The 27,870-nt window shown below is 49.8% G+C and overlaps 1 protein-coding gene across 3 annotated transcripts in view; it reads right to left on the bottom strand.

Moving 5' to 3' along the window:
- Positions 1 to 3,213: 3,213 nt before the first annotated feature.
- The window catches only part of Dtnb (dystrobrevin beta), a 195,113-nt gene continuing 170,456 nt past the window's right edge, over positions 3,214 to 27,870 (bottom strand). For 2 of the 3 annotated variants that reach the window (XM_048353291.1, XM_048353292.1), the window contains 3 exons: positions 12,160 to 12,319; positions 11,380 to 11,469; positions 8,041 to 8,271 (listed from right to left, as the gene is read on the bottom strand). In XM_048353291.1, the coding sequence (XP_048209248.1) occupies positions 8,186 to 8,271; positions 11,380 to 11,469; positions 12,160 to 12,319 (336 nt within the window). In that variant the 3' untranslated portion in view covers positions 8,041 to 8,185. Of the gene's footprint in view, positions 3,510 to 5,167; positions 5,200 to 8,040; positions 8,272 to 11,379; positions 11,470 to 12,159; positions 12,320 to 27,870 lie in introns of those variants that run through there. The other variant, XM_048353293.1, reaches the window with a different exon arrangement.

Below are 27,870 nucleotides of genomic sequence, written 5' to 3'. Positions count from 1 at the left end.
TTTTTTTTTTTGGCCAGTCCTGGGCTTGGACTCAGGGTCTGAGCACTGTCCCTGGCTTCTTCTTGCCCAAGGCTAGCACTCTGCCACTTGAGCCACAGCACCACTTCTGGCCATTTTCTGTATATGTGGTGCTGGGGAATTGAACCCAGGGCCTCATGTATGCGAGGTAAGCACTCTTGCCACTAGGCCATATCCCCAGCCCCTCTGGCAAGTCTTTTTCTCATGGCCTCTGTGAATTTTAAAATGAAGGCCCTGGTTATCCATCTCAACCTTTTTCAGAACTGGGGAATAAATATTTCCTTCTAGAGCTGGTCGACAAATGCAGTGCCCATTGCTTTTCCAGCCTGCTCTCATCCCAGCTGTCGCCTGCTGGGGGCCGAGGGGAGGGAGACTGGTGCGGAAGAGGATGCCAAGCGCACTGCCCGCAGAGAACAGCCTCCACAGACCGGCTGCTGGGCGGCGGACCTGCCATTCTCAAGCCAAGGAATGTGCGCACAGCGGGTGGAGTCTGCAGGTTGTTCAGCAACACCCACCCACGTCTTAGGCCATTAGCACCCCTACTACGGATAATGCAGACTCACAGATGACCCTGCCCAGCAGCTGGGCATCTGTGCCGCTGCTCTCTGTAGTTTAATGGCCTTGTCTTCTTGCCCCACCTGTGTGAGCCATGTTTGAGGTCTTTGAGGTCCTAAGGGACCTCAGTCAATAAATGGCATTCAAAGCACTCTATCTCTCTCCTTCATGTCCCCTCCTCCCCCCATCTAGAACGGATTCTGGACTTTTTCTGACTGGCCATGGTGTCCTGTACAGATGATTTTCCCCACATAACAATGCAGGGCGGGAGTTCTCCTGGTGTGCTCTGCAGACCCAAGGCATCCAGAGCTGTCGGTTCCCTGGCTTCAGCCCATCTACTGAGTCAGAGCCTTTGGAGGTCTGAGCTGACCCCTCCAGGAGACTGTGGCGCATGCTCATCTGAGAGCCACTGACCGTGTATTATTGAAGAGCCCCAGGGCGGGAGCTCATTTAGCTTCTGCTCCACACACAGAGAAGCTGGCCAGGGGCTTGAGGACTATGTGTTTATAGTTTACAGCTATAGATCCCTTCCCAAGAAAGGCAGGCCACCCACCTCCCACTCACCAGCCTCAAACAAGCCCCTAACGCCCCCCCCCCCCCCAGAGCACACACAGGCTGGGCTTAGAACCCACCACAGGGCTCCTCCAGAGCCTTCACTGGCAGGAGGTGCCGCAGGAATTCAGATGGCTCCAGGCATTGCCATGGTAACCGCACCTTTCTGAGCTGGCCAACCTGGGAGCAAGGAGCAAACCGAGGAGAGGAGCCTGCCAAGGGAGAACACAAAGCCAGCAAAGGGGGGGGGGGGGGCAGCGTGAGAATGAATCGAAGCTCAGGATAGCTGGGATGCAAAACCCAGAAGCCTGGGGGCTCTTTCTTCCTCCACACTCAGGGTGCATCTGGTTCCTTTCCAGAGGTTTTCACAGCCACCACACAGCAGCAAGCAGGGCAGGGGGCTGCAGAGCAGCTGGGTGCCCCTGGGGCCCACAAGAGGCTGCCAGTACCTGTCCTTCAAAAGATCATCTGCTCAAAGTAGGCTCTAAACGGCCACAGAACAAACAAGAAGGCGTGTGCCATACAATGACCTATGTTCCGGGTCAGTAGAGGGAAGGGACCCGCTTCAGGTTTCTGATGTAAATTTTGGTTTGCTAATTCGTGCCAAGAAGTCATAAAATACGGTCAGGGGCCTCAGATAATAACGGACAATCTAGCTAGCTGTTCAGGAGAACAACTGTCAAGAATAACTTAGGGAGCAAAGGCACGCATCATGTCCCACCTCTGCGGCTCTCACCTCGGCTCTGGTGCTGGTCAGCAGTGACTGGGCAGGAAGCCCGGCCCCTCCTCCCAGAGGCTGGCAGAGAACAGGAGCACTTGCTCACAAGGCGGCCACGCGCTGGCGGTGGGCAGGCCCCGCTATGCACCACACGCCAGCAGCCCCAGCGTCTGCACCGTTCCTCTGACCCATACTGCTCAGGAAGAAGCCAGGAACGCCCAGGAGCTATCTGAGGGGCTCTGCCCTCGCCTCAGGGGAGGGCACAAGCGCACAGCAGCTGTCAGACCCTCATACCCACTCCCACCATTGGTCTTGCAGCTCCCCATGTGGTGGTATGCTCATCCCTGTTCCTTGCTCGCCTTCAAGGAAAGCCAGGACCCTTGGTCCCTTTCCACCCCCCTCCTCCATAGTTTTTCTCAACCCAAGTCTCTGCTGACTCTCCCGACCTCCTGCTCCTCTATGACCTTGTCACTTGCTGAGCAAATGCCAGCATGTCTTCCATTCTCCTTGTCCCCGCGGGTGCAGCATCCCGTGTACCTGCCCCTCAAACCTAGGATGAGGAACTGGGCCTTGACCTCCGTCCAAGGTGGGAATAGGACGGGACGGTGGAGGGAAGGAGTCGGCATCCGCTCTGTTCTTCCCCAACTGCTCCTTTAGGAGGTTCTCATGGGACTCTGCCCATGTGTGGAGCCCAAGGCACCTTAAAGATGGGGGTCTGGGGTCTGCAGGCGGAGGGAAGGAGTGGGGGAAGATGCTGCAGAGCCAGCTGTAGGGGCCTCTCACTTCATTCCAGCCACTGCCCTTTATAAATATTTATAGCAGCTCTTCCACTAAAAATAACATCCTGGAGCCCAGGGAGCCGAAGAAAATAAATGAAAATCACGGTGAATTGGCCTTGATCACGTGTGTCTGGGGGGTGTCCGGTCCCGCATAGGCCCCCAGGGCGGGACCGGAGCATGGCCAGGACTGCGCCCCCTGGCGGCCGTGCATGGCTCTGCACACAGCTGCGTCTCCACCCCGGGGCCGGGCTGCAGACTGAGCAGCAAAACAGCCGGCAAGGCCCTGGGGCTGGCTGGCGGAAGCCACCGCAGTGTGAGAAAGGAAGGCGGCTATTTTTAGCACTGTGGCCAGGGTGTGAATGTCTGTAGCACTGCGCAGGTCCTGCAGCTTTCTTTGCATAGCCGGAAGAGGACCTGTTGGCTTTTAAAGGTCAGAGGTAAGGAGGAAACTTGTGCCCCTACAGTAGGGGGAGTGTACCACGTGCCCACTGGGTGCGAAGAGATTCATCAGGTCACACACACACACACACACACACACACACGCGCGCGCGCACACACACACACACACAGAATTCAGTGCTTTTTCTTTTCTTTTTTTCAATCTCCTGGTAAATTCCTGATGCAGAGATGAACCATGCCCTGAGGGGAGGAACAAAGCAGCAAGTGCATGCAGGGATAGGCAGGGGAGGCCCACCAGCCGTGGCCGGGGGCCGTCCCTTCCCGCTTCCCACCAGCCTGGCTCCCCTCTCTCTGGCGGCGGGGTGATGATGTCTGGCAGCCTGCAAGCCCAGTCCAGGTGTGCAGTGGATAGATGGATAGGAATGTGCCTCTGGGGGAAGACCTTCCCTTCGTCTTGTTGTGCCAGCTTGCTCCTCTGTCTTCTGTGCCTGCGCAGGACAGACTCACGGTTAGTCACGGGCACTAGCTCTGAGCCAGCGGATCTGCAGGGAGCGGCTCAGCCTTTCAAAGCTGGGGTGAGGGGCCTTCTCTATCCTGATGGGAGATGTCTCAGGGTCACACAATGTCTCCAGAGAAAGAGAAGAACTGGCTTCTCAATGCCAGGCTTGGAGTGTGGTGGATTTTCTTGGGAAGAATTGTGGAGAAGGGCAGGCCAAGAGGGCAGGATGGAAGCCCTCGACAGCGCCCACCATCAGAGGAGGGCTGCAGGCTGCAGCTCTCAGAATGCTGCATTTCCTTTCATTCTCCTGTTGATTTCTCCTAGCTCCTGATGTGGGTCAAAGAGGGCAGGAGTTGGAGGCAGACGGCTCAGCTCTGATTCCAGCTCTGGCACTGAGCTCCTCGCGGGCGTGGGCCTTGCTTTCGGGGTAGGCCCTCACACACCTCCTTCCTACCCAGCCCCTCAGCCCTGGGGACAGAGAGACTTGGCAGGCTCTGCAGGAAGGCAAGTCAGCTCCTGACTTCCCCAGCTGGCCGGGCAGCCAGGCCTTGCCGCACCAAGGTGCCTGGCTTGCACGTGCGCAGAAGTTGAGGGGAAGCCCCTCTTCCGCAGCCCGTCTGCCCACTAGCAGGCATCCCAGGCCTTGGAGGCGGGAGTGAGAGAGGGAGGGAAGGAGGGAGGGAGGGAGGGAGGGAGGGAAGGAGTTGGCATGGCCCCCGAGGGCTGTACAGCCAGGGGTGAGAATGCCCAGAGGCTATGCCTGGTGGCAGGGTCTGAGGAAGTTCCTTTCTGGATTGTGGGGCTGCAGTCCCAGTTTTCCTGCACTGGAGATCTGGAACCGAAGATGACTAGTTTTTCAAACTAAGAAGTCAGAGTGGCAGGGCAGGAGGAACCTAAGAAGGAAGGTCGGGGCTGGGGATATGGCCTAGTGGCAAGAGTGCTTGCCTTGTATACATGAAGCCCTGGGTTCGATTCCCCAGCACCACATATATAGAAAATGGCCGGAAGTGGCGCTGTGGCTCAAGTGGCAAAAAGAAGCCAGGGACAGTGCTCAGGCCCTGAGTCCAAGCCCAGGACTGGCAAAAAAAACAAAAAAACAAAAACTAAGAAGGAAGGTCTCAGGGTGGCCCCCTCAAAGGGATGCTTCCCTGGAAGTGAGCGCTGGCCGCCCTTGGGTCCCTCCATTAGAGAAGGGAGTCACATGGCAAGGTGTGAGAGCTGGGACCAGAGTGGAGGTCTTGGGAAGGAGAAATGGGATCTCGGCCCCTGGGGATGGCTGCGCTTGGTTCCTTCGTTCCTTGGGGAAGAGAGGAAAGCTGGGTCTGTCTGTGGGCGAGGGCTCTGCCGTGGGGCGTCTGCGGCTGTGGGGACGGGAGCAGCGGTGGCACACAGTGCGAGGGAGGCGGCCGCCCTTGGGTGGCCCTCTGCCGCGTGCCCAGCCCACAGACACGCAGGTCTGACAGGTCGTAGCCTGGCATCAGGGCAAAGCTGGCGCGGTGGCACGGCTGGGCGGAGCAAAGGTGCACTGGGGCTCTTTCAAGCACCCTACTTTAAGGTTAGCTGGCTAGGACAGCCGTGGCTCAGGAGAATGGAGGTGTGGGGAAGGGAGGCGTTCCAGAAGGAAGGTGGAGGCCACGCGGTACTCACCCGAGCTTCCCGTGTCCCGCTCTTCGGCTAACCTGGGCAGCATGGGCAGAAACAACAGCAAGGTCACACCCAGGCTCTTCTCAGCCCCAGGATTTCCTCCAGGGGCTTCCTGACCCCCCCACCCCCAGCCCAGAGATTTCTGGATTTGCCTTTGCCCTTTATCAACTTTTCTCCTGACCGGGTGTGATAACAGGTAAGAGCGGTGTCACCTACAGCAACTCAGCCATGGGGACAGACGCCTCTGAGAAGGCAAACAGCGGGAGGGATCTAAGGCGCGCCTGTGCGGGAGGCTCTTCCTGGTTCTGGAAGTGAACAGGGTGACCGGGAAGAATTTCCTTCCCACACACACTTCTGTTCTGGCCTGTTCAGGCCTGTTCCTGCTCACACCAGACCCTCAGGGCCTGGGTGTGCCTGAACCCAGGACCCCTGCTATTCAGACATGCACCAGAGTTCAGGCAGTGTGCAAACTAGACTAGAGCCCCGAGCTGGGAAGGCAGTTCTGGGAGAGGAGATTCCGAAGGACACAGGAGTGTAGAACAAGGCACTGGAGCAGCCGAGATGTGTGTAGGTGCTTAGGCAGAATGGGAGGGGTCTAGGCCTTATCTGTGTGGTCGTGGGTTACACTGGGGGTGGGGAGCAGGCAGATGCACAGTATGAAGGGTACCCCAATGCAGCAGCGACCTCTGGGATTAGCTAGCTAGAGTCAGGGTAGCATGGTGGAGTGTGAGCAGGGGGAAACAGGGGCGGGAGTTCTAGTTTGGTCAGTGATTATCCAGCTCATGGATTTTGTGTTGAGCAGACCATGTACCCAGGACAAGAGCTGACCCCGTTGTCTGTATTATGAAGGCACAATTCATCCCCGTTGAAGGGCTGGTAGTCTCTTGAATGCAAGCCCAGTGACTGTAGCTAGTGCTAGGTCCCTTTCACAGCACACTTCTGCCTACATCACGGCGGAGGCTCAGAAGGCTGCCACAGAAATGCCTGGTCCGGTGAGGATGTCCACACTGAGAGCGACACTGTACTTACAGGACCCAAGCTATATTGAGAATCAAACTTTTTTCTTTTAAGTACACATTTCTCACCCCAGCTAGCTTTTAATAGTCTTGCCTTCAGGGATGACAACCCCAAGCCATAGACACAGAAGTGTAGGGAGTCCCACAAAGGCTTCACAGAGACACACAGATGCTCTGGTGTGTGCATTGGACAAGGTTGAGCAGAAGCCAAAGGCAAGCAGCAAGACAAAATATGCAAACAGGGCAAGTCAGGTGCACAGACAGAAAGTCTCCAGGCCAGAGATCCATGTGGTCAAAGGAACCCATCCCAACTCCTCAGGAGACACAAACCAGCACCCAGCACCGGAAGCCGTGGTTCATGGCCAGGGCAAGGCCTGGGTGGCTGGGCAGAGTCCCGGGTTTGCTTTGGGGAAGCTGAGAGGCTCCTGGGCCAGGAAGGGCACAGGGGAGGGGAGGCCAGCCCAGCTGCTGTTACATCCTCAGCCAAGGACATTCCACAGGAAAGCTGGGATTTGGTCAACGTGTGTGCACTTGGGTGCAGGTCTGGGGCATGTATTTGTGGAAGTGAACATCTATCTATTAGTTCCTCCTGCTCCTCCTTGCCTGGTAGCCTGTCTGCCTGCCTGCCCAGAGCACCAGTGGTATCTGCCTTCTGGTAGATGGCACCCCTTTTTCTACTTCCGGTGCCTGCTGTGGGGGCTGGTGTGCCATCTGCCCTGCCCAATTCTGCCAACTTCGCCCTGGCTCCCTGCTCACTCGATGGCTTGGCATCTGTGGGAGGTTTGTCTTCTCCTCCCTGATAAATCCCTTCCCTGAGACTCCAAGACCTCCCTCTCTTATCCACACCAGCCTCCATGGGCCAAGAATGCTTCAGTGCCACCACCGGGCTTGGCTTCCCTCCCCCCACCCCCTCCTTCCGCACGCCTTCCCCTCCACCACTCTCCACCCCAGATGCGTGGACCCATTCTGCTCAGACTGAGGCACGGGGCTTGGAGTTGGACATTCCTGGGGTAGACCCAGGTTCTGCCACTTGTTACGAGTCCAGCTATCCATACTTGTGAGCTCTGGCTAACACCCCCCCCCCCCCCCCCGGCCCTGGGCAGGAAAGCCAGAGGAAAAGGCTGTGTCCGGGCCAGGAGTCCCTCTCCCTCCTGAGGCCGCTCCATTTCTTATCTCTCCGTTCATGTCCTTAGACAGGTTCACTGGCTGACGTCTACCAAGTGACAGGCATAGGGAAAACAACACCAACAAAGAGACCAAAAGCTCTGCCTCGGGGCATTATGTACTAGAGGAATCCAGCAGTGGAGGTGCTAATGTATGATCAAAATTACAGACAACGCTCAATCCTAAGAGAATTCTGTTATCTGTTCAGCACGACACCAAAGGACAGAGATGGAAAGACCCAGTTCAAGCCCAGTCGCTGCCGTTCGGGAACTCCATGAAGTCCCTACGTCTTCATTATTAAAATGCGTTAGGATATGCACACCTCATAGTGCTGTTAAGGATTAAGGGAGATCACACATGAAAATCATTTAGCCCAGCCCTCCTCCTACACAACTATGTGTAATAAAATATCTATCCCTTGCACACAGTTCTTTTTTGCCTTTATGTCCCAGGAAGCTACAAAACCACTTGGCTCTTTTACCCTGGATAATCCCTTCCTTTCTGGACACTCTTATTATTTACATTTAAAGTATGATCGACTTTTTTTTTTCCGGCTGCCACTTATTTTTAGTGTTTGTTTTCCTAACTAGATTATAAACTCCTTGAGGCCAGGGGCAATGATTTGAGTTTTGCTAGTATCTACTTCCTGAAGCGGTACAGAGAGATCAGGAAGCTGGTGTTATCAGCTGACCTGACCACGCCTAGGCAAACCTTGGGCATCAGGGGAGAGCTAGGAGAAGGGGGTGCCGGGGCTGCAGGCATAGGGAAGGTGCAGCAGGAAGGAGGGAGGAAGCCAAAGGGGAAGGGGAAGCATCTACCAATCGATAGCTTGAGCTCCTATTCAATCTACAGGTCCTGCTGAGCTGCCTTTACCTCTCTCTTTCCCATTCTGCATCTTCTCTTCTTCTTCCTCTGTACCTTCCTCTGCTGTAAAAACAAGTCCAAGGAGGCCAGTGAGCCTTCTGCCCAGCACTAGCGTGGAGGAAGGCTGAGCAGGGTAACGGAGGCAGTGTGGCTGGAGCGAGCTAACTCACGGCCTGCGGTCTCCAGGAGGCATACGCCCCCCTGCCCTGTGCCTGGTGAGGTTCCTGCCCCAGCACTATGCAAGTCCAGGAACCCTGAGTGCACACGAAGCAGAGCAGCCTGGTGTCACCCACTTTGCTGCTGCTTCTCTGATGACCAGAGAGGGGTTGGGTGACTTTTCTTTAAAGGTGATATCTACCAGGGAGACACCTAATATCTTGCATTCAGGTTCAAGAAAGCAACCATAAAAGTATATGGTGGAGGAATACCTAGATTAGAACCAGCTTCTGTTAAAGACACTAGATATTTTAGCTGAGAGCAAACTCAAAATGCCTGCATTTGTTTCCCATGTGGCACAGTGCCCATGCCATCTAGAGGCGCTTTCCCAGGACCCACCAAAAGATAGTGGAGATCCTTGCTCTGTAGGACAAGCCCCCGTGACACAGAAGGACCGCTTCAGGGGCTCACTGGGTGGGAACATCTCATGGTATGCCTAACAGGACAGCAGTAAAAAACCATGTCATATTCAGGATGGCTGAGGGGACGGGGAAGAAGAGGTATGAGGAGAAGCATCAGATACCACGGCACCAAGCACTTGAAAAGAGGGAAGCTTTAGGGAGGCAAGGAGACATCAGCTACAAACACGCTGATCTTACTTTCCGATGAAGAACTTTCGAGTGAGTCCAGTTGGTCATGAATGAGCCGGTTGTAAATACGCAAAGGGACTTTTACATAGGGCAGCAAGTTACATATTAAATGACTTCTAAGACCTTTTTGAGTTCTAGAATTCCATAATTTAAAATATCTTTAAAAAGATGAGGAAGGGGGGCTGGGAATATGGTCTAGTGGCAAGAGTGCTTGCCTTGTATACATGAAGCTCTCGGTTCCATTCCCCAGCACCACATATATAGAAAATGGCCAGAAGTGGCGCTGTGGCTCAAGTGGCAGAGTGGTAGCCTTGAACAAAAAGAAGCCAGGGACAGTGCTCAGGCCCTGAGTTCAAGACCCAGGACTGGCAAAAAAAAAAAAAAAGATGAGGAGGGAAAGCTATAGGTATGAATATATATGTGAAAAGATAATCAGAGTATCTTTTCATTCTAACAAAACCTTGGGAAGCCAGGATCAAGTGAACTATGAGCTGGTATTGGTATGGGCAAGGCTCACAGAGAAACTGGCTTTTCTGGCCAGATGAGGTAGTGCTTCTACTTCCAGTACTTAGGCAGAGGCAGGAAGATTGCCAGTTTGAGCCAACCTGTATATAGTGAGATCGTCTTAAAATAAAACAAAGCAACAAGCACAAAACACCCCCGGCCCTTTGCATACATTTGTTTCTACATTTTCCAGGGATTTAATCTACATTGACCCAGGGGCTTCACTGCTTGGTGACAGGACAGAGTCAGAGACCAGAGCCCTCACTGAACCCTGGGGGGTGACGTCTATCATGGGATGGGTTGGAGCACTGGCTTCAGGTTCTGGAGATCTAAGTTTCTTATTTCTGGCTGTGTGACTTCAGACAAATCATTTTTTCTCATAATTGCTCGTCACATCTCCAAAGAAAGTGGACTATGTGATCTCTAAAGCACCTGGTAACACTACACAGTTTTGTTACGACCATCCCTTCCTACTACACTTTACTGACTTGTCCCCATCAACACCTAATGCTTGAGAAGCTGCTGGAAGCTGTAGGTGTTGTTTTGTTTACTGAGGTCCAAATTACTTTCAAGGGTGTCACATGCTCTTCCCAGCCTGCCAAGCGCACGGCCACTCATTTGGCATAAACCTTAACAAGTGGCTACCATGCATAGGCGTACTTTACCTCCATGGCCTGAAATCCCCTAAAGGACTTCCCTCTGGACATGGGGGGGGCGGCCTATCAAGGAGGACTGTGGGGAGAGAACCCTCCAATAAGCTATGAAGTCACCCCCAAAGGCCATCACCGTGTGTGTGTGTGTGTGTGTGTGTGTGTGTGTGTGTGTGTGTGTGTGTGTGTGTCTTGGATTTTTGTGGAGATTCAAGAAACCGGGCCAGATGGGGAAGGGGCATCATAGAGTTCCTGACCTGAGTTGCAAGAACCAACCAGGCCCCACGTGTGTATTCTCTTCTAGAGAGCAGAGGTGGGCCTGACCTTGGTCTGGTCCCAGGACAACATTAAAGTTTAGACGCTTTCCCCTGTTAAACCACCCTAGGCTTGCCTAACTGCGCTGTGCTTTACTCATCCTGCTAAGCTACTTACAAGCAAGCACTGTTAGGTGACAGGGACAGAGATGGGCCCTTGGTATGAGGAGGGGAGCCCACGCACTCAGTTACATGGCACGTGGCAAACGGTTTCTAAGTGTCGGTGACTCTACCACTGGTGTGGAGATGCGAGGCGGTGGATGGCTCAGGAAAGGCCTTTGGTTTTCTCTCTTTCCTGGGTTTTGTGTGAGGGGAAAAGGCCTCAAGGCAGAGGTTTCTGAGAAGTCACTGCTGTGTTGCCCGAGTGATGGACAGATGGAGAAAGAAGGCAGATAAGACTGAGCAGGAAGAGCAGGAAGCAGCAGGTCAGGAACTTCAGGTGAAACCAGAGCCTGGTGGAGAACAAAAGGAGAGGACAGGTTTCAAAGGTGAATGAAACAGGAGAGAGCGGAGGGCAGCAGGTAGAGCCCGGCGTGGCGTGGCGACGCGCTGGCATCCAGGACGGCTTCAGAGCGAGCCCGGGTTCGGCCTAGGGAGAGCCACTGTGGACAAAGTGGGTGGGTGACGAGGGAGTGAGGAGGGGGCCTGGCTGCCCTTCACACACCAACTTCCTACATCCAGAACCGGATGTGCCCACTAGACATATTAACCGTGTCACTGTCGCTCTGTGGTCACGGGTCATGGGAGGTGCGCTCGGGGAGGAGCTCGTGTGTGTTCCTGCAAGGAAAGCTGCACAGCGAGGGTGAGGTGGGGTGGGGTGTGTGCCTGGGTGGTGCTAGTCCGCCTGTGTGGGCGCGAAGGGGCAGGGAGGAGGCCGGCGGCAGCCCTGGGGTTCACCTGAATGGAGCTCCTTCACTAGGGACGACATGGTGTTGGTGATGGAGTCAGCAGCCACCAGCAGGTCATTGCGGAGGTTTCTCCGGGTTCCTATGGAGGCAGAGCAGACGGCGGGGAAGGTGGGTGGGCACAGCGGGAGCTGGGCAGGTGCCTTGGGACCCAGGTGCAGAACAGCTGAAGGGAGACGGGGCCACCGCAAGTCCATCTGCTCCCCACACATCAGGAGCCCGGTGCCCACCCCCATTCCAGCCAGAGAGTAGACTCTGTCACCGTGTGGGCGATGCACTCGTGGAGGTGGGGATGCAGGGCGTGCCTCACTCAAGGTGCTCCCCAGCCTCGGTGGAGCTCCCCAAGACCCCACTCCACATTCCCAGACCCCTCCAAGACATCCTTCCCCTACACGAGGAGGGCAGGTGTCTCGCTCCTCGGATGGCCGTGGCAACTGCATGCTACTGACCTTCAGCCGCCCTGGGTACACTATCACTTTTCCTGTCCACGCCAAGTGCATGCCTTTATTCCATCCAATTCCTCCTGGAAGCACAGCCTGGAGTGCAAGGCCCTTCCCTCATCCCAGCACAGAGCACAGGATTGGGAGCACTATCTTCTGTACACACAGGAGGCCTGATGGCCTCCCACTGAATATCCGCCCATCTCCGGAGAAGGGGCTGCACACAACTTATTAATCCCATAAATCTGATAGCCAAGGCCAAGATGAACTCATCATGTAAATCGTGTAAAGCCCAGCACACACACATACACACACCCCTCACGGGAACTCACCTTGTGCGAAGGCCTCCTGCACGTCTCCCCCGACTCCACTCAGAGAGTCCTGTGGGCAGTGTGTGGGGGTGGAGCCAGCAGACGTGGAACGGACAGGCATGGGCATGGGGCGGCTGCCCCCATGCGTGGGCGACGTGTGTGGGGACCCCGAGGCCTGAGCCTGGGAGGAGAGGAGAGAAAACAAGTCATCTCGGGTCTCCAGCCTCTCTGAAGAAGAGGGTCTGAGCCACGGTACACGATTGTGTTTAAAAGAAGGGAACTAGGAGACCCCCAGGACTGGGGAGAGGAAGGAAAGGAAGAGGAGGGACGAAAGGCAGCATGAGAACAGTCAGTCATGAGAAGGTGGGAAAGAAGCCGCTGGCAAGAAAGGCAGAGGCCTTTAGGTGGACAGACTGGGCCTAGCAGCCAACCCAAGAAGGGCTGACTCCCACCAGGGCGAAATAACACACAGACACCCTCACATGTGTGTGCCAACACCTTTCCGTATTCTCTCACTGCACAGATGCATTTTATGGAAGGACTTAAAGTGAGAGGCTGCATCCTCGCCGGAAGCAGCTGCTGGAATCTCCTTCCACTGCAGGGGCAGCGGCTCCCACAGGCCGCCGTGCTCCTGGGTGGTGGGTCCGGCTGTCACGCAGCACCTGCAGCACTCTGTCACGTGCACCCAGGGCCAGGGAAGAACGGCCATAGGACACAGGAGACCCTCCCTTGTGAAAGTCTGGGATAGTTTTAGGGGAGGCAGATGGAAAAGACAGGGCAAAGGCGGCTCACTCAGCCTGCACCTCTGCTGTGGCACACAGCCTGGGTTTTCTTTCCTTTTTTTTTTCTTAATTTAATTTTATTGTAAAGGTGAGTTACAGAGGGGTTACAGTTACATAAGCAAGGTAATGAGTACATTTCTTGTTGAAAATTGTTATCCCATTCCAATATTGAGATTAAAAACAAAACAACAACAACAAAAATACTGAACAGTACTACACAGTGATCCAGTGATACTATTCATGGGCATATAATTGAAAGTCTGAATGACAGAATACAATAAAGGCACCTGCATACTTGCACATCTATGTTCATTGCAATACTGTTCATAACAGCCAAATTAAGGAAATATTTCAGATATGTAGTAGCTGACAAATGGATCGAGAAAATATGACAGATGATAGTGAGACAGACACACAGACAGAAAGACAGAATGAAATACTATGCAAGCATCAACAGCCTGGGTTTTCTGTGCAAGCCCAAGTGTGGAAATGAGTTCAAATGAGGACAATGGTCCTCCTGGAGGTCGAGCCCTGAAGCCCCACAGGTAACAATCAGCCTGGAGAGGGCTGGCAGGATGTGCGCACAACGCCTCCCCTCAGTGCAATTGAAAATGATTTCCCTTCCTCTCCTTCTTGTTTTTCTTTATTTCTTGTGTTTGTTAGGCAAATGCTCTACCATTTGGGCTGTGTCTCCAGCCCTTTTTGCGCTAAGGAGATTTTTTTTCAGAGAGGGTCTTGCTTGTGCCCAGAGCCAACCTCAGACTGCAATCCTTTCACTTCCGCAGTTGGAATCATAGGCACGAATCACCACACGCAGCTTGTGTTGTTTGAGGAGGATCTACCTTTTTGCTAGGGATTTTGCTCCTCCCAATCTCTGCCTCCTCAATAGCTATGATTATAGGCATAAGCCACCACCACATAGGTCTATTTGCTTGCTGGTACTGGGTCTTGCTACGCAGCCTTAACTGGCCTTGCATGAAGCCTTGGGTTCGATTCCTCAGTACCACATACATAGAAAAAGCCAGAAGTGGCTCTGTGGCTTAAGTGGTAGAGTGCTAACCTTGAGCTTCTAAAGAAGCTCAGGGTTAATGCCCAGGCCCTGAGTTCAAGCCCCAGGACTGGCAAAAAAGAAAAGAAAGAAAGAAAGAAAGAATGAACAAACTTAGAAGATAACATGAGGGAAAGCTTAATGCTCTTGGATTAGGCACTAACTTTTAAAATTAAGTACTCTTGTGCTCCAAAGGACTATCAGAAAATGAAAAGACGGGCATACAGTGCATACCTGCAATCCTGGCTACTTGGTAAGTGGAGATAGGGGGATCACAGTTCAAGACTGGCACTGGCAAAAGTTACCAAGACTCTATCTAAAAAACTACTAAAAAACCAAGCACTGGTGGCTCATGCCTGTAATCCTAGCTACTTAGGGGGCTGAGATCTGAGGATCTTGGTTTGTAGCCAGCCCAGGCAGAAAAGCGATGAGATTCATCTCCAATTAACTACCCCCCCCAAAAAAAGCCCAAAGTAGAACTGTGGCTCAAGTGGTAGAGTGTTAGCCTTGAGCACAAAAACTCAGGGACAGTGAATTGAAGGCCATGAGTTCAAGTGCCAGGACTAGGACAAACAAACAAAACAACCCTAATAAAAGCTGCCATGGCTCATGCCTATAATCCTAACGACTCAGGAGGCTGAGATCTGAGGATATCAGTCCCAACCCAGTCCAAACAGGAAAGTCTGTGAGACTCTTACCTCCAATTAAGCACCAAAAAGCTGGAAGTGGAGCTGTGGATCAAGGGATAAAGTACTAGCCTTGAACAAAAAACCCCAGGGACAGTGCCCAAGCCCTGAGTTTAAGCCCCAGAAAGAAGAAGAAGAAGAAGAAGAAGAAGAAGAAGAAGAATAAGAAGAAGAAGAAGAAGAAGAAGAAGAAGACAACAACGACCAAAAAACACCAAACCCTCAAAATAACAAATACTGAAAGCAATGGGCTGGGGGTGTGGCTTAACTGGTAACATGCACAAGGCCCAGTATTTAATCTCCACTAAGGCAAACAGAAAGAAAGAGGAGTGAGTCAAATAAAAGATGACTTACACAAAGGAAGAAAAATTTGAAATTATGTATCTAATAAGGGACTTGCCTCTAGTACATACAAAGAACTCTAATAACTCAGTAATAAAAGGATGAATAACCTTATTTTAAAACAGCAAGGGACCTGAATAGGTATTTCTCCAAAGAAGACATATAAATGCCTAATAGGTACATGAAAAGATGTTCAACATTGTTAGACATTAAAGAAATGTAGATTTAAACTACAGTGACTTGCAAGTGGCAGGAGGCTGAGCCTGAGGAGCCTAGTTCCAAGCCGGCCAGGGCAGAATGTCTATGAGACTCCCATATCCAGTTAACCACCAAAAACCCAGATGTGGAGCTCTGGTTTAAGTGGTGGAGCATTAGCCTTGAGCAAAAGAGCTCAGGGATAGCACCCAGACCCTGAGTTCAGCCCTAATAACCGCCCCCCACCAAAGTATATGATCCAACAATCCATTGCTATATAGATCCCCAAGAGAAATGATATATGCTCACATGAAAATCTACAACCAAAGGTTCACTGAAGCATCATTCAGCATAGCTGAAGGTTAGAAGTAACTCAAATGTCCACTAATCAGTAGACGATTAAAGTGTGATACAGCAGCAGTGAGCCAGCGGCTCACACCTATATTCCTAGGAGGCTAGCTATTCCTAGCTCCCCAGGAGGCTGACAGCTGAGGATCACAGGTCAAAGCAGAAAAAGCAGATTTTTACTTCCAATTAACCACCTAAAAGCCAGAAGCAGAGCTGTAGCTCAAGTGGCAGAGTGTCAGCCTTGAGTGAAAAAGCTAAGAGACAACGTCCAGACCCTGAGTTCAAGCCCCAGTGCCAGCACAGGAAAAAAGTAAAAAAGAAAAAGTGTGCTATATCCACTCAATGCAACATTATGTAGCAATAAGGAGGAATGAGGTACTGATGTATGCTGCTACAGCATGAGTGAATCTTGAAAAGATTTTGCTAAATGAAAGAAGCCAGTCACAGAAGACCACATATATGATTCCATTTATTATATGGAATGCTCAAAATAAGCAAACTCCAGAGACCGAAAGTAGCTTAGTGGCTGTCTCGGCTGGGGTGGGAGTTTGAGAAGGATGAGGAATAACTGTCACATGGGTATGCTGATGAAGTGTTTCTAAAACCAGTGGTAGTGATGGTTGTACAACCTGGTGACTGTATTAAAAACCACTAGGGGCTGGGAATGTGGCTTAGTGGTAGAGTGCTTGCCTAGCATGCATGACACCCTGGGTTCAATTCCTCAGCACCACACAAAGAGAAAAAGCTGGAAGATGCTCAAGTGGTAGAGTGCTATCCTTGAGCAAAAAGAAGCCAGGGACAGTACTCAGGCCCTGAGTTCAAGCCCCAGAATCGGCAAAAACACAACAAAACAACAACAACCTCCCCCCCCCCCAAAAAAAACCCTGCTAAATTTTATACTTTAAAATGGCAAACTATATGGTATAAATATTTATATTTTAATAAAACTATAGTAAAAAAAGACAGTATGAAGGAAAATTTAAAATACAAGCCACAGACTGAGAAAATATTTGCAATTAGATTTGATAGAGAATCTGTATTCAGAACACCTAAAGAACTCATGTCAATAGTAAGGAAAACAACCCAATGACAAAACAGGCAGAGATTTGAAAGGCATTTAGCTAAAGAAGTACACCTTCTCTACATTACCATAATAACAACAATAATAAATTTCTAAGAAGTACAAGCACACTAATAATTGCATGAAAGATGCTTAGCATAAGTCAGGAGGGGAATTGGGAATGGAAATAGAGGACAGTATCCCCCACCAAAATAGCCATAATTGAAAAGCCTGACAGGATTCAGAGAAACCCAGACTCCTGTATGCTGTTGGAAAGATTGTGAAGGTACAACCATTTCAGAAAACAATTTCAGCAGTCCCTTAAAATGTTGAACTTAAATTTAACCAGGTATCTCAGCAAATTCCACTCCAGAGTATTCCCCCAAGATAAATGAAAACATGTCCACCCAAAACATACATAAATATACAATGGCCACTGTTCAATAGCTAAATGTAGAAAAATGCCACAGCCTATTAACGTAGATTAATATGCCCCCCCCCCATTGTGGAATCTTTTATTGTTGTAGAAAGTATTTTATTATCATTTAACTCTTTTTGTTTTTGCCAGTCCTGGGCAGCCTGGCACTGTCTCTGAGCTTCTTTGGCTCAAGGTTAGTGCTCCACTACTTGAGCCACAGAGCCACTTCTGTTTTTTTTTCTGTTTATGTGGTACTGAGGAATCGAACCTAGGCCTTCATTCATGCAAAGCAAGTTCTCTACTTCTAAGCCACATTCCCAGCCCTTGTTTAATTTTCTATCAGCGATTAACTATGCTGTTTTGTATAACACTCTCTTCTGGTTTTGTTAGTGGTTCCATTTTATCATTACTCACTTTTTCAAGGTATTTTTCTTTTCTCCTTAGTTTATACGTGAATCACGAGTCCTGTTTTGGCTAGTTAATGTGACTGCATATTAATCACTGTCTTCTGGGGGCTTCCCTCCCTAGAGTCACTATCCGTCTCTGCTCTGGGGTCATCTTTAACAGGACAGGGGACAACAACAGTGGCCAGACTACATGTGCTTTAAAGTTTCAAAGTGGTGCCTTCTGCACATGAGCAGAAAGACCTAGGATTTCAGCCCCACTTCAATCTAGGTCAGGAAGCTGGGGAGAGAAGGGAGGGAGTGTGTAGAAGTTCTGTTGGAAAGCCTTATAAGCTGACAACACAGCATATAAGAGATCATAAAAGTGGTGGATACTGCAGAGCCCAGGACCAGCGGGAACAAGATGAAGGTGCAAAGACTACCCTGCTCCCCAGCCGCCAATGGTTTTTCCACAGTGGACTGCTGACAGTGGCTTAGTGGTGACAGAGGGGTTGTGAGCAGGGCTGTCTCTCTTCTCATAGGAGTCAGAGCCTCAATGCGGTGGCATGTGGATTCTAGGCACTGGGGGAGCCTATGGAATCCTGTGCCCCACCATGGGGCTTGGGGTACAGCCTGTATGAATCAGGCCGGCCCAACCAAGGACCTGACGGGAAAATATGGTCCCAAGACCCAGTGCTCATCAAGGTGGAAATGGAGACCCTTGTCTACTGAGGGCACAGTCCCTGGCATACTGCACAATTTCACATGCCGGAAGGGGGCAGGATTTCTGAGGGACCAACTCAAGATTTAGCCAGGAAATGTCAGGATTAAGCAAGTAGCATAAACAGAGTAAGAATTCAGGATAAAAATTAGATCCAGTTAAAAAAAAATTCAAGCTCAGTTCACCAAATGACAGTTACCTGCCATCCCTCAGAGGGCCACCAGCATTACACACAAGGCCAGGCGTCCGTCCTCGCAAATGTCCCCAGCGTCTGGGTCAGATTTGGAAGAACACAGAAAGTGACGATGAGGTCTGAGACGAGAGATGGCCAGACACATGGAGCGAAAATGGATGGGCCATTCACCACTGGCTCACGCCTGTAATTCTAGCTACTCAGGAGGCTGAGATCTGAGGATCGTGACGGCACAGGCAGCAAAACCTGTGAGATTCGTATCTCCAATAAACTACTCAAAAAAAGCTGGAAGTGGAGCGGTGGTTCAAAGGGTTAGAGCGCTAGCCTTGAGCAAAAAAGCTGAGGGACACTGCCCAGGTCCTGAGTTCAAGCCCAAACCCAAGGACTGACTGGCACAAAAAAAAACCTAGAACAACAACCCAAAACAACAACAAAAACCCCAGGATGGGAAAGTGAAACCCCACTGCCACCTTCACTGAACACCCACCCTGCACGGGGTCACTGCCCCAACAAACAAGCCTTCTGAAGAAGAGACAAACTAGATTCTTGAAATTTGTCTTTGTTCACAGCTGCCTAAAGCACAAAACAAAGGCTAATGGGAAAGCAAGGTTCCCACCCCCCCATCCCCCCAGGCCTCACATCTGAGCCCCTGACTATGATCTTCCTGGATTAAAACAAGACTAACAACCAAGCTGGCATTGAACTCTTGCCAGCTTGGCATCCTGGACAAGTCAAGGACACTTGGCACAGTCCACCGATATCGCACACCTAGGGTCTCTGAGGAACACATCGGTGAAGGGGTATCAACTCACTCTACTGCAAGAGGACTGGCAACAGGTCTTTGGATCTGAGGAAAGGATGCTGTGTTTTCTCCACCAGGCATAGCAGTCCCCTCCCTGCCTCCTCCCCCAGGCTGGGACTGCCTCTTCCTGAAGTGCCCCCACAGAGCACCCTTCCTATCCCAGGACCATCTTGCTTGTTAAATTCCACCTTGTACATCTTTGTGCTCAGCACAGGTAAGTGCTGACTAAGAATTTGTGAAGTGACAACAAGAGGCATCACGTTTCTTCTGCAAAGTAGCCAGAGAATGCAAGAACCTCTGGAGAGAAATCAATCCACGTATCATTGGAACATCTTTGTGTGGAATACTCTAATGTGGTAGTCTGACTGAGATGGCCCCAAATGACCTCTCTATTCATATCCTGCTATAATCACCAGCACTGGAATGTGGGGCTGGGCCTACTTAGTGCTTGCTTCTAGAGAATCAGACGAAGGGAATGGGAGCCATTCTGGGTGAGGTTATAAAAGACCCACTGTTTTGCCTGTTCTCTCTCTCTCTCTCTGCTTACTGACTCTGATAAGACCAACAGCCACATTGGAAGCTATCCTGTAGAGAGATATCAAGAGAAGCTCTAGCCGTAAGCAGCACTGCATGGAGACCTTTATCCCAACAAGCCGTGAAGAGCTGAACCTGTCTAGGACTAGGTGAATCTGTGAGGCTTAAGATGACAGTACACTTGCATCCATGTCAGATGAAGCTGAAGGGCCAGGAACCAGGAGCTGTGAGGTCATCTTGTTCTTCTACACTACGGGTTTTAGGGTAAGTTGCTATAATGTAATAGGTAATTCATGTACCAGGTTTACTTATTTTAAAATGGGTGCATGCCTATAATCCTAGCTACTCAGGAGGCTGAGATCTGAGGACGGAGGCTCAAAGCAAGCCTGGGCAAACAAATTTGAGAGATTCTTATTTCTAATTATCTAGCAAAAAGCTAGAAATGAAACTGTGGCTTAAGTGGTAGAGAGCCAGTCTTAAGTGAAAAAGCCAAGCAAAAATGTGAAGCCCTAAATTCAAGCCCAGTACTGGCATGCATGAGCATGTGCGCACACGCACGTGTGCGTGCACACACACAAACACACACACACAATACTAGCCATATATGACAGGCAGTTGTGTGGAGGGGAAGACTTTGGATTAGAACCATCTCCAAGAGGCCAACTACCCCAGGAAAAAGGCTCACTTACCAAAAGTGTGTGGAAATTATACATAAATTTTGGAAGGCTTGGGCCCTAGGCCCATTTTAGAGCAACTTTCCCTTTATACTTGGGGTGACTGAGACCTAGAGAAGATAGGCAGGATAGACAACCTAAGAAGAATCAGGGGCTCTGAGTCCATCCCCCTGTCCTACCACTGAAAGTCTCCGTTTCTCTATGTCAGTGATTATCAGGACTTAGTGTTTCTGTTTCCTGAGGAAGGAGGGAAGCTGCAAAGTGCGAGATACAATCCCAGTGCATCCCCTCCACCACCTGGGAGAACATTTAGGGATGTAGAGTGGTCACTGATGGGGTCTGAACTAAAAGACAGAGACCTGGTTTCTTCTTCTTCTTCTTTTTTTTGGGGGGTGGGGAGGGCGGGGTCAGTCATGGGTCTTGAACTCTGGGCCTGGGCGCTGTCCCTGAGCTCTTCAGCTCAAGCCTAGTACTCTACCATTTGAGCCACAGCACCACTTCCAGTTTTCTGGTGGTTAACTGGACATAAAAGTCTCACGGTCTTTCCTGCCCGGGCTGGCTTTGAACTGGGATCTCAGCCTCCCAAGTAGCTAGGATTACAGGCGTGAGCCACTGGTGCCTGGCTGACCTTGTTTCCCATCACTGTACACCATGCATCTTATTATTTCTGGGGCTCAGAAATAGTAAGTGGCCACTTAACATCTATGGAACAGTCAGACACTAAAACGGAGCTGGTGCACTACACCATACTGTGCCTTTGTCTCCACAGCACAGCTGGACCTTAGTTCACCAGGCAGACTGCCAGGTGCGTCACTCAGCACAAATCCACCCAGAATAAGCAACATGGCACGAGGCTGGGAGCACACCCAGACAGCACCCTGAGATTATGGAAAGCCAAGCCACGCAGACATCTGCAAAGGTGGAGGAGCTGGTCAAGTGGCTCCAAGTGACGGGACAAGCTGTCTGGTGATAGGCCTAAACCTCTGTGAGCCCTTGGGTTCTGACTGCCAGGACAGGTGTGATCAGCTTGAGGAAGGACAGAACCTTCAAAGCAAGCTGTTTTCAGGTTTCCGGACATGAGAACAGTGGCATCTTTTAATACAACCCATAACTCAGGATTGAACACAGTACAGGCCAGTCATGTGTCTAACCAGTAACTAAACACAATGACTGTCCTGTTAACTCAGGTTCTCTGAATACAGAGGTCTCTTGTGGTTGAAAACAATTCTTCTGTAAATGTAGAGCTAGAGTCACATTCTAGTGTGAGAAGCAATCTAGGCTGCTGGCTCTTCACTTCTCAAATCAGCAGACTCTGAGAACCGGAGAAAGCTATGCATCAGGCTCCATGAAAAGTGTGTGGGAATTATGAATAAATTTTAGAGGGCTCAGGCCTCCAGAAAAATAGTCTACTTTAGGGCAACTTTCATTTTATACTTGAGGGGACTGAAACCTAGAGAGATCATAGGTCACAAACAAATCAGCAGAAAACGACATGGCACTGTTCTTGGCCATCATTGGGAATACTCAGCATGATGCCTGGCTTATAGGGAACCATACCTAGTATTTCCTTCTCTTCCTTCATCAATTGAACAGGTAGGGATTAACTTTCTTTTCTTTTTGTGGCGCTGGATTTGGGTCTGGAACTCAGGGCCTAGGCGTTGTCCCTAAGTTGTTTTGTTTTTTTTTTCTCTCTCAAAGCTAGAGCTCTACCACTGGAGTCACAGCTCTACTTCTGGTTTTCTGGTGGTTAATTATAGATAAAGAGTCTCATGAACTTTCCTCCCCAGGTTGGCTTTTAACCATGATCCTCCAATCTCAGCCTCCTGAGTAGCTAGACTACAAGTATGAGGCACTGACACCTGACTAAAGTAGGGATTTTCTTAGCTTCTTGGCATATATTGTTTTTGTTTTTGGATTGTTGTTGTTTTTGCCAGTCCTGGTGCTTGAACTCAAGGTCCAAGCACTGTTTCTGGCTTCTTTTTGCTTAAGGCTAGCACTCGTTACCACTTGGGGCACAGCATCACTTGTGGCCTTTTCTGCTTATGTGGTGCTGAGGAATCAAACCCAGGGCTTCATGCATGCTAGGCAAGCACTCTATCGCTAAGCCACACTCCCAGCCCCTCCTTGGTATATATTATAGTCAGGTAACCAAGCCCAGAGGAGCCTGAGGCAAAAAGTCAGATGATAAGAGCAAATGTCCTCTGTGGGGCATCAAAACAGCCCCCACCTCCACTAACAAAAACAGCCAGGCTGTTTTCATGGCAATAGAATGGAGGACACTTCAGTCTCCATCTCTCTCCCGAACTCATGGACACCTGCCAGGTAGCAGATGGACTGTGTAGACAATTACCTCCACTTGCTGCAGCATATTTAAATTAAACAGACTGGCCTCTTTGCTGCTGATTTCCAGAAAGTCCCTCAGAAAAATAAGAACAAAACAACAACAACATATCAAGTCTGAAATGTAAGTTAACTGTGAGTGTGTGGGGATCGGGATAGATGAGGAACATACTTAGGAGATTTCTTCTTCAAGAAGAGGTAAAAGCCTGTGTACTATTTTGAGCCGGTGCTTGTGGTGGCTGTGCTTGGAAGATGTGGTCACCCATCAACTGTGGGAAAGGGATGGGCAAAGCAGAACAGTCTGCTTCAGGATGAGAAAATAACCGCCTTAGACAGCTGGGAGTCAGGACTGCGGGTGGGAGCCACACAGAGAAAAACAGGGCAGATGAGATGAGAAAGAGCCAGTGACAGAGAGCAAGGAGCAGGACTCAGTTTCCATGGGGCTGAAAAAGCAGGGGAGGGCGTGGCTGAAGGCTTCCCATCTCAGCAAGGTGTCTACCTGCAAGTCTATACCTGTGTAGCCTTTGAAAGACAAACCTGGCTTCTTAACACCTGAGAGAGGGGCTGAAGAGTTGCTCTGCTCTTGCATTAGCACCCATATATCTATCATGTGTCTGCTGGAAGGGCGAGGCCACTGGTAAATCTGTACGAGATCTCTACAGAGGCTGACACCTGTTTGATCCCACACCACGACAGGAATCACAGGACGCACACATGGTGGCTCCTCATGTTCTGAGATCATCAAAACAAGTGTTGGCTACAGGTAGAAGGTTACGGATATCAATCTTCATGACTCTGTTTCTACCCAAGTCACACACAATTATATAAAAGACAAATCTTACTCCAAGACTTGAAAGGGTGGAAGGTAAGGTGTTTAGTTACCTTTCTTAGTAGAAGGAGAAAGGTGTGTCGAATTCCTGAGATAAAGAACAATCTACGAAAACTCACCATAAATTCAAAGAGTAGAAGAAGTTGAAATTTAAACCTTTCACTCTGGAAGCTCATAAATTCTAAGACTCAAATTACTCTTGGTGTTTGTTTCTGCGGATTTTCCCAGCTCCACCTGAAGACGGTCTCCCTGTCAAGTCCTCACTGCAGGATTTCAATGCTACTTAGCAGAAATGGCCAGGGGCCTCAGTGAGGGAAAACTCCAGAGAATGAAAATCAGATGCCCAAACTGGATGTCAGAAACCAAAGCCAAGATGGGGTTCGAGGCAGGAGTGTTGTGTGTGTGTGGACCACACTTGGAGATTTAAAGGTTGGCAGAAAATATAGGCAATGTCCATCCAGCGGCTTTGAGAAATCAGCACATTTGTTTTATAGGCCACAAATGGGCAAACTATAGCCCATGGTGAACTGAGCTTACCACCTGTTGTGTTATTTTTACAACCCAGGGCTATGAGTGGATTTTACACTTTCAAATGGTTACATCTTTCTGCCCCATACCCCACCAGATCCTGGGGCTTGAACTCAGAGCCTGGGCACTGTCCTTGTACCATTTTGCTCAAGGCTAGCACTCTACCACTTGAGACAGCTTCGCTTCCTGCTTTTCTGGGTACATAATTGGTGATAAGAATCTCACAATCTTTCTTCCCTTGGCTGAACTGCTTTGAACCACAATCCTCAAACCTCAGCCTCTTGTAGCTAGGATTACAGGTGTGAGCCTCCAGTGCCTAGTAAATGTTACATATTAAATGGTTGCAAGTACGCATATAATATCTTCAGCTTGTCCCCCCCTAAACCTAGAGTATCCCCTAACCCTGTAAGAAGCTTGCTGTCCCTTGCTACAGGCAACGATAAGAGGGAGTCTGGGTGGTGCTCAGGAATCCAGCTCTGCACAAAGTGAAGAAGAGAACAAGAAACAGGACACAGGGGCTCTAGTCAGAGGCATTTCTAATAAACCAGGTGGCAGATATGGAGGAGAGAATGAAGTCTGGACAGAGGTTGGAGGCAAGAAGAGAGAAAGATCTAACTAGCCTGTGGTGACTGAGAGGGAAGAGCAGAAGGCTGGAGCAGAAGGTGTCAGAACCCCTTGTTCTGTCAACCAGCTGTTGACAATGACAGTCACAGAGCAAGGATCTGAAGAGAGTGCTCTGAGGGGGTGGGGAATAGAAATATTCTTCCATCCGGGCCAAGTCCACACCGTTGAATGGGAGAGTGAAGTGCCTCAGAGCCTCAGGCAGGTGTCACAGAGAATCTCTGGGCTTAGCTCTTTAGAAAGTTTTCTCGGCAAGGAGCTTGGGAGTGGAGCACTCTGGTTAAGACACTGCTCCACAACTTACAATGCAGAGGACAACTGCCCACTGAGGAGAATCATCTGGCCTTAAATGTCAGTAGTGACAAAAACCTGGCTCACACTAACTCCAATTCACATGATGTTGCAGTGGAGAGAGAGAGAGAGAGAGAGAGAGAGAGAGAGAGAGAGAGAGAGTGTGTGTGTGTGTCTGGGATGGAACTCAAGGCCTGGTGCACCCTAAGCAACGGTGGTTCCACTGAGCTCCATCTCCAGCCCTGCCTAGGGCTGTCTTCCAGTAGTGTGCTACTGTGGAAGGAAGGGGAAGAAGGAGAAGGAAGCTACTAGTAGCCTCAGGTTCAGTTAGAATCTTCAAAAGCCAGTAGCAGCCTATCCCAGCTCCTGTCCATTTGGGAGATGTCTCCAGGACAGCCATAGGCATGAGAATCTCTTAGATTCTCTCTTGGTTTCCTGAGGTCTGAGTTGCTTAAGACACAGAAGCCAAAAATCTGAAATGGGGAACAAATTTTCTATGCATCTAAGGTAATGATAATACGTAGTAACCAAAACACTTGTTAGCCATGTGGCTAACAGCAGTGTTTTCATGATACTTTTGTGGGGGTTTTTTTTGATAGGATTATGTGGCCCAGGCTAACCTTGAACTCTTGACCCTCCTGCCTCAGCCTCCTAATGGCTGAGGTTGTCTGTATGTTCAACCATATCTGCTATGACTACGATCACAGGCACCACTTTAGTGCCTCTGTACATAACCTCTGGTTTTATAAAATACCCTTTTCTTATCTTAAACAGTAGGGCATCCATATGGTAGCCCCAAATGACAGTGACTCCACTTGCCAAATGATGATTAGCAGTAAGTGGAGAAGAGTAGAAAATATCAATGATACCTTTAATGCCATGCTTCCTCCCAGGGAGCTGAGCAGATTTTCTGTTCACTTACGAACTCTATGCTGAGGGACTTCACATTCAACCACCTGAGGCTAAGCTACAAACCCTGTGGCCTAAGGGACCAGCAGAGCTTCATGACTTGAGGAGAGCCTTTGCTCTCACAGTGAAGGCTTACAGAAACAATCTCATGCCAAGTGAGGTCTCATAGAGAAAGAGACAGAGTATTGAGGAGTTCTGTCCTCCTGTGAGACACATGACCATACGGACAGGGACAAGTCAAAGAAGGACACCAGGCTGGGAATGTGGCTCAGTGATAGAGTGCTTGCCTAGCATGCATGAAGCCCTGGGTTCGATTCCTCAGTACCACATAAACAGAGAAGCCCAGAAGTGGGGCTGTGGCTCAAGTGGTAGAGCAAAAGAGTCCCAGGGACTGTGACCAGGCCCCGAGTTCAAGCCCCAGGCCTGGAAAAAAAGAAAAAGAAAAAGAAGGACAGCAGGAAGTATCCAGAGTTTTCTCAGGGGGCTTTTCCTGGAAAAAAAAAAGTGGAAATAGGAGAATGGCATAAATAAACCCCAGGGGAAAAGCTGGTTATGACATAAAACCTAGACAATGAACTAAGGTCCAGAGGTTTCAAAGTCACAAAGGACAAAATAGTGAAAGGAATCTAACCAGATTCCTACAGACCCTTTGGGGTTTAAAGTCTTTCTTTAATCACTTGCACCAAAGAGAAAAAGAGAAAAGAATTGCAGAATTAGATATTTACAGGCGAGAAAAGTGAAGTTTGTAAAGACTGTGCACTTGTTCATATAGAAAAGAAGTAAGATTTTGCCTAACAAGGTTCCATTAGGACAGTCCATTCACAGGTGATTCACGAAGGCAGATTTTAACTTCCTTCACAGAGTCCAGGTTGGGACAGGCAGGAGTTTCTCAGTATCTGTATTCTAATACTTTATAGAAAGTTTTCTTTCTGAAAGCTGCTGACAATTTCCTTCTTGTCACACCTGAAGAGTTCCTTATTTTATTTACTTTCTCCTTTTTCTGAAACTTCCACGGGAGTGCATAATCCTTTTCCCACTCTTCCTTCCTCTACTCTGGATTTTCCCTAAGGCTCATGCTCATGTTTTTGACCCTGATGCTGTGTTGAAGACTTCCAAATTGACATCTTTTCCCACTGGGATTTCAGCTGTACCTCCGAGGCCTTTCAGCTTGACTGCCTGGCAAGTCCATGTAACTCACAGGCGGCAACGTGGCTCCAGGCCCCCTTTAACCTACGTTAGCTGCCCTTTTTCACTCATTCAGATGGGGCCCCTCAGTTTCCCAAGTTCTTAGGCTTCAAACCTAGAAGTCATCTTTCCCTCATTTTTTTTTCTTTTTCTTTTTCTTTTTTTTGCCAGTCCTGGGCCTTGGACTCAGGGCCTGAGCATTGTCCCTGGCTTCTTTTTGCTCAAGGCTAGCACTCTGCCACTTGAGCCGCAGCGCCACTTCTGGCCATTTTCTGTATATGTGGTGCTGGGGAATCGAACCGAGGACTTCATGTATATGAGGCAAGCGCTCTTGCCACTAGGCCATATCCCCAGACCCTCCCTCATTTTTTCTGTTGATACTTTGCTGAGATTCAGACTGTGATGTTCTAGGGGAGATAATGTGACCTAGGAACTTCATATTCTTCCTGTAGAGGGAAATTCCCTCAGCTTACTGTGCAGAGAAATCTCCTGGACAGTTTTCATATATGCCTTGTAGTCAGGAGAGGAAAAGACAGATATACAATAGAGCAGGGAAATAAAAATGTAAGTGAGGAAATCTACTAGCTTATCTTAGATGATGGAAAGCATTGGGGACGCTGCCCAGACTCAGATGCTATTTTTTTTCCTTCATGTTCTCAGACTATAAACTCCTTGCAGGTGTTCAAGTAGTTCTGAGGGAGTGAAATAAAGCTATCTTAAATACAAAAACAGCCATCGCTCTGTGCAAAACAATGAAACAACATAAGGAACTGCTGGGACTCTATAGTAAGCACAGGTGCTAAGGCTGATGAATGAACATGTCTGGTAGGTGTCCACAGGCCC

This window comes from Perognathus longimembris, chromosome 8 (assembly GCF_023159225.1).
Source record: "Perognathus longimembris pacificus isolate PPM17 chromosome 8, ASM2315922v1, whole genome shotgun sequence".
Taxonomy (NCBI): Eukaryota; Metazoa; Chordata; class Mammalia; order Rodentia; family Heteromyidae; genus Perognathus; species Perognathus longimembris.
This window is presented reverse-complemented; position numbering and strand designations above follow the sequence as displayed.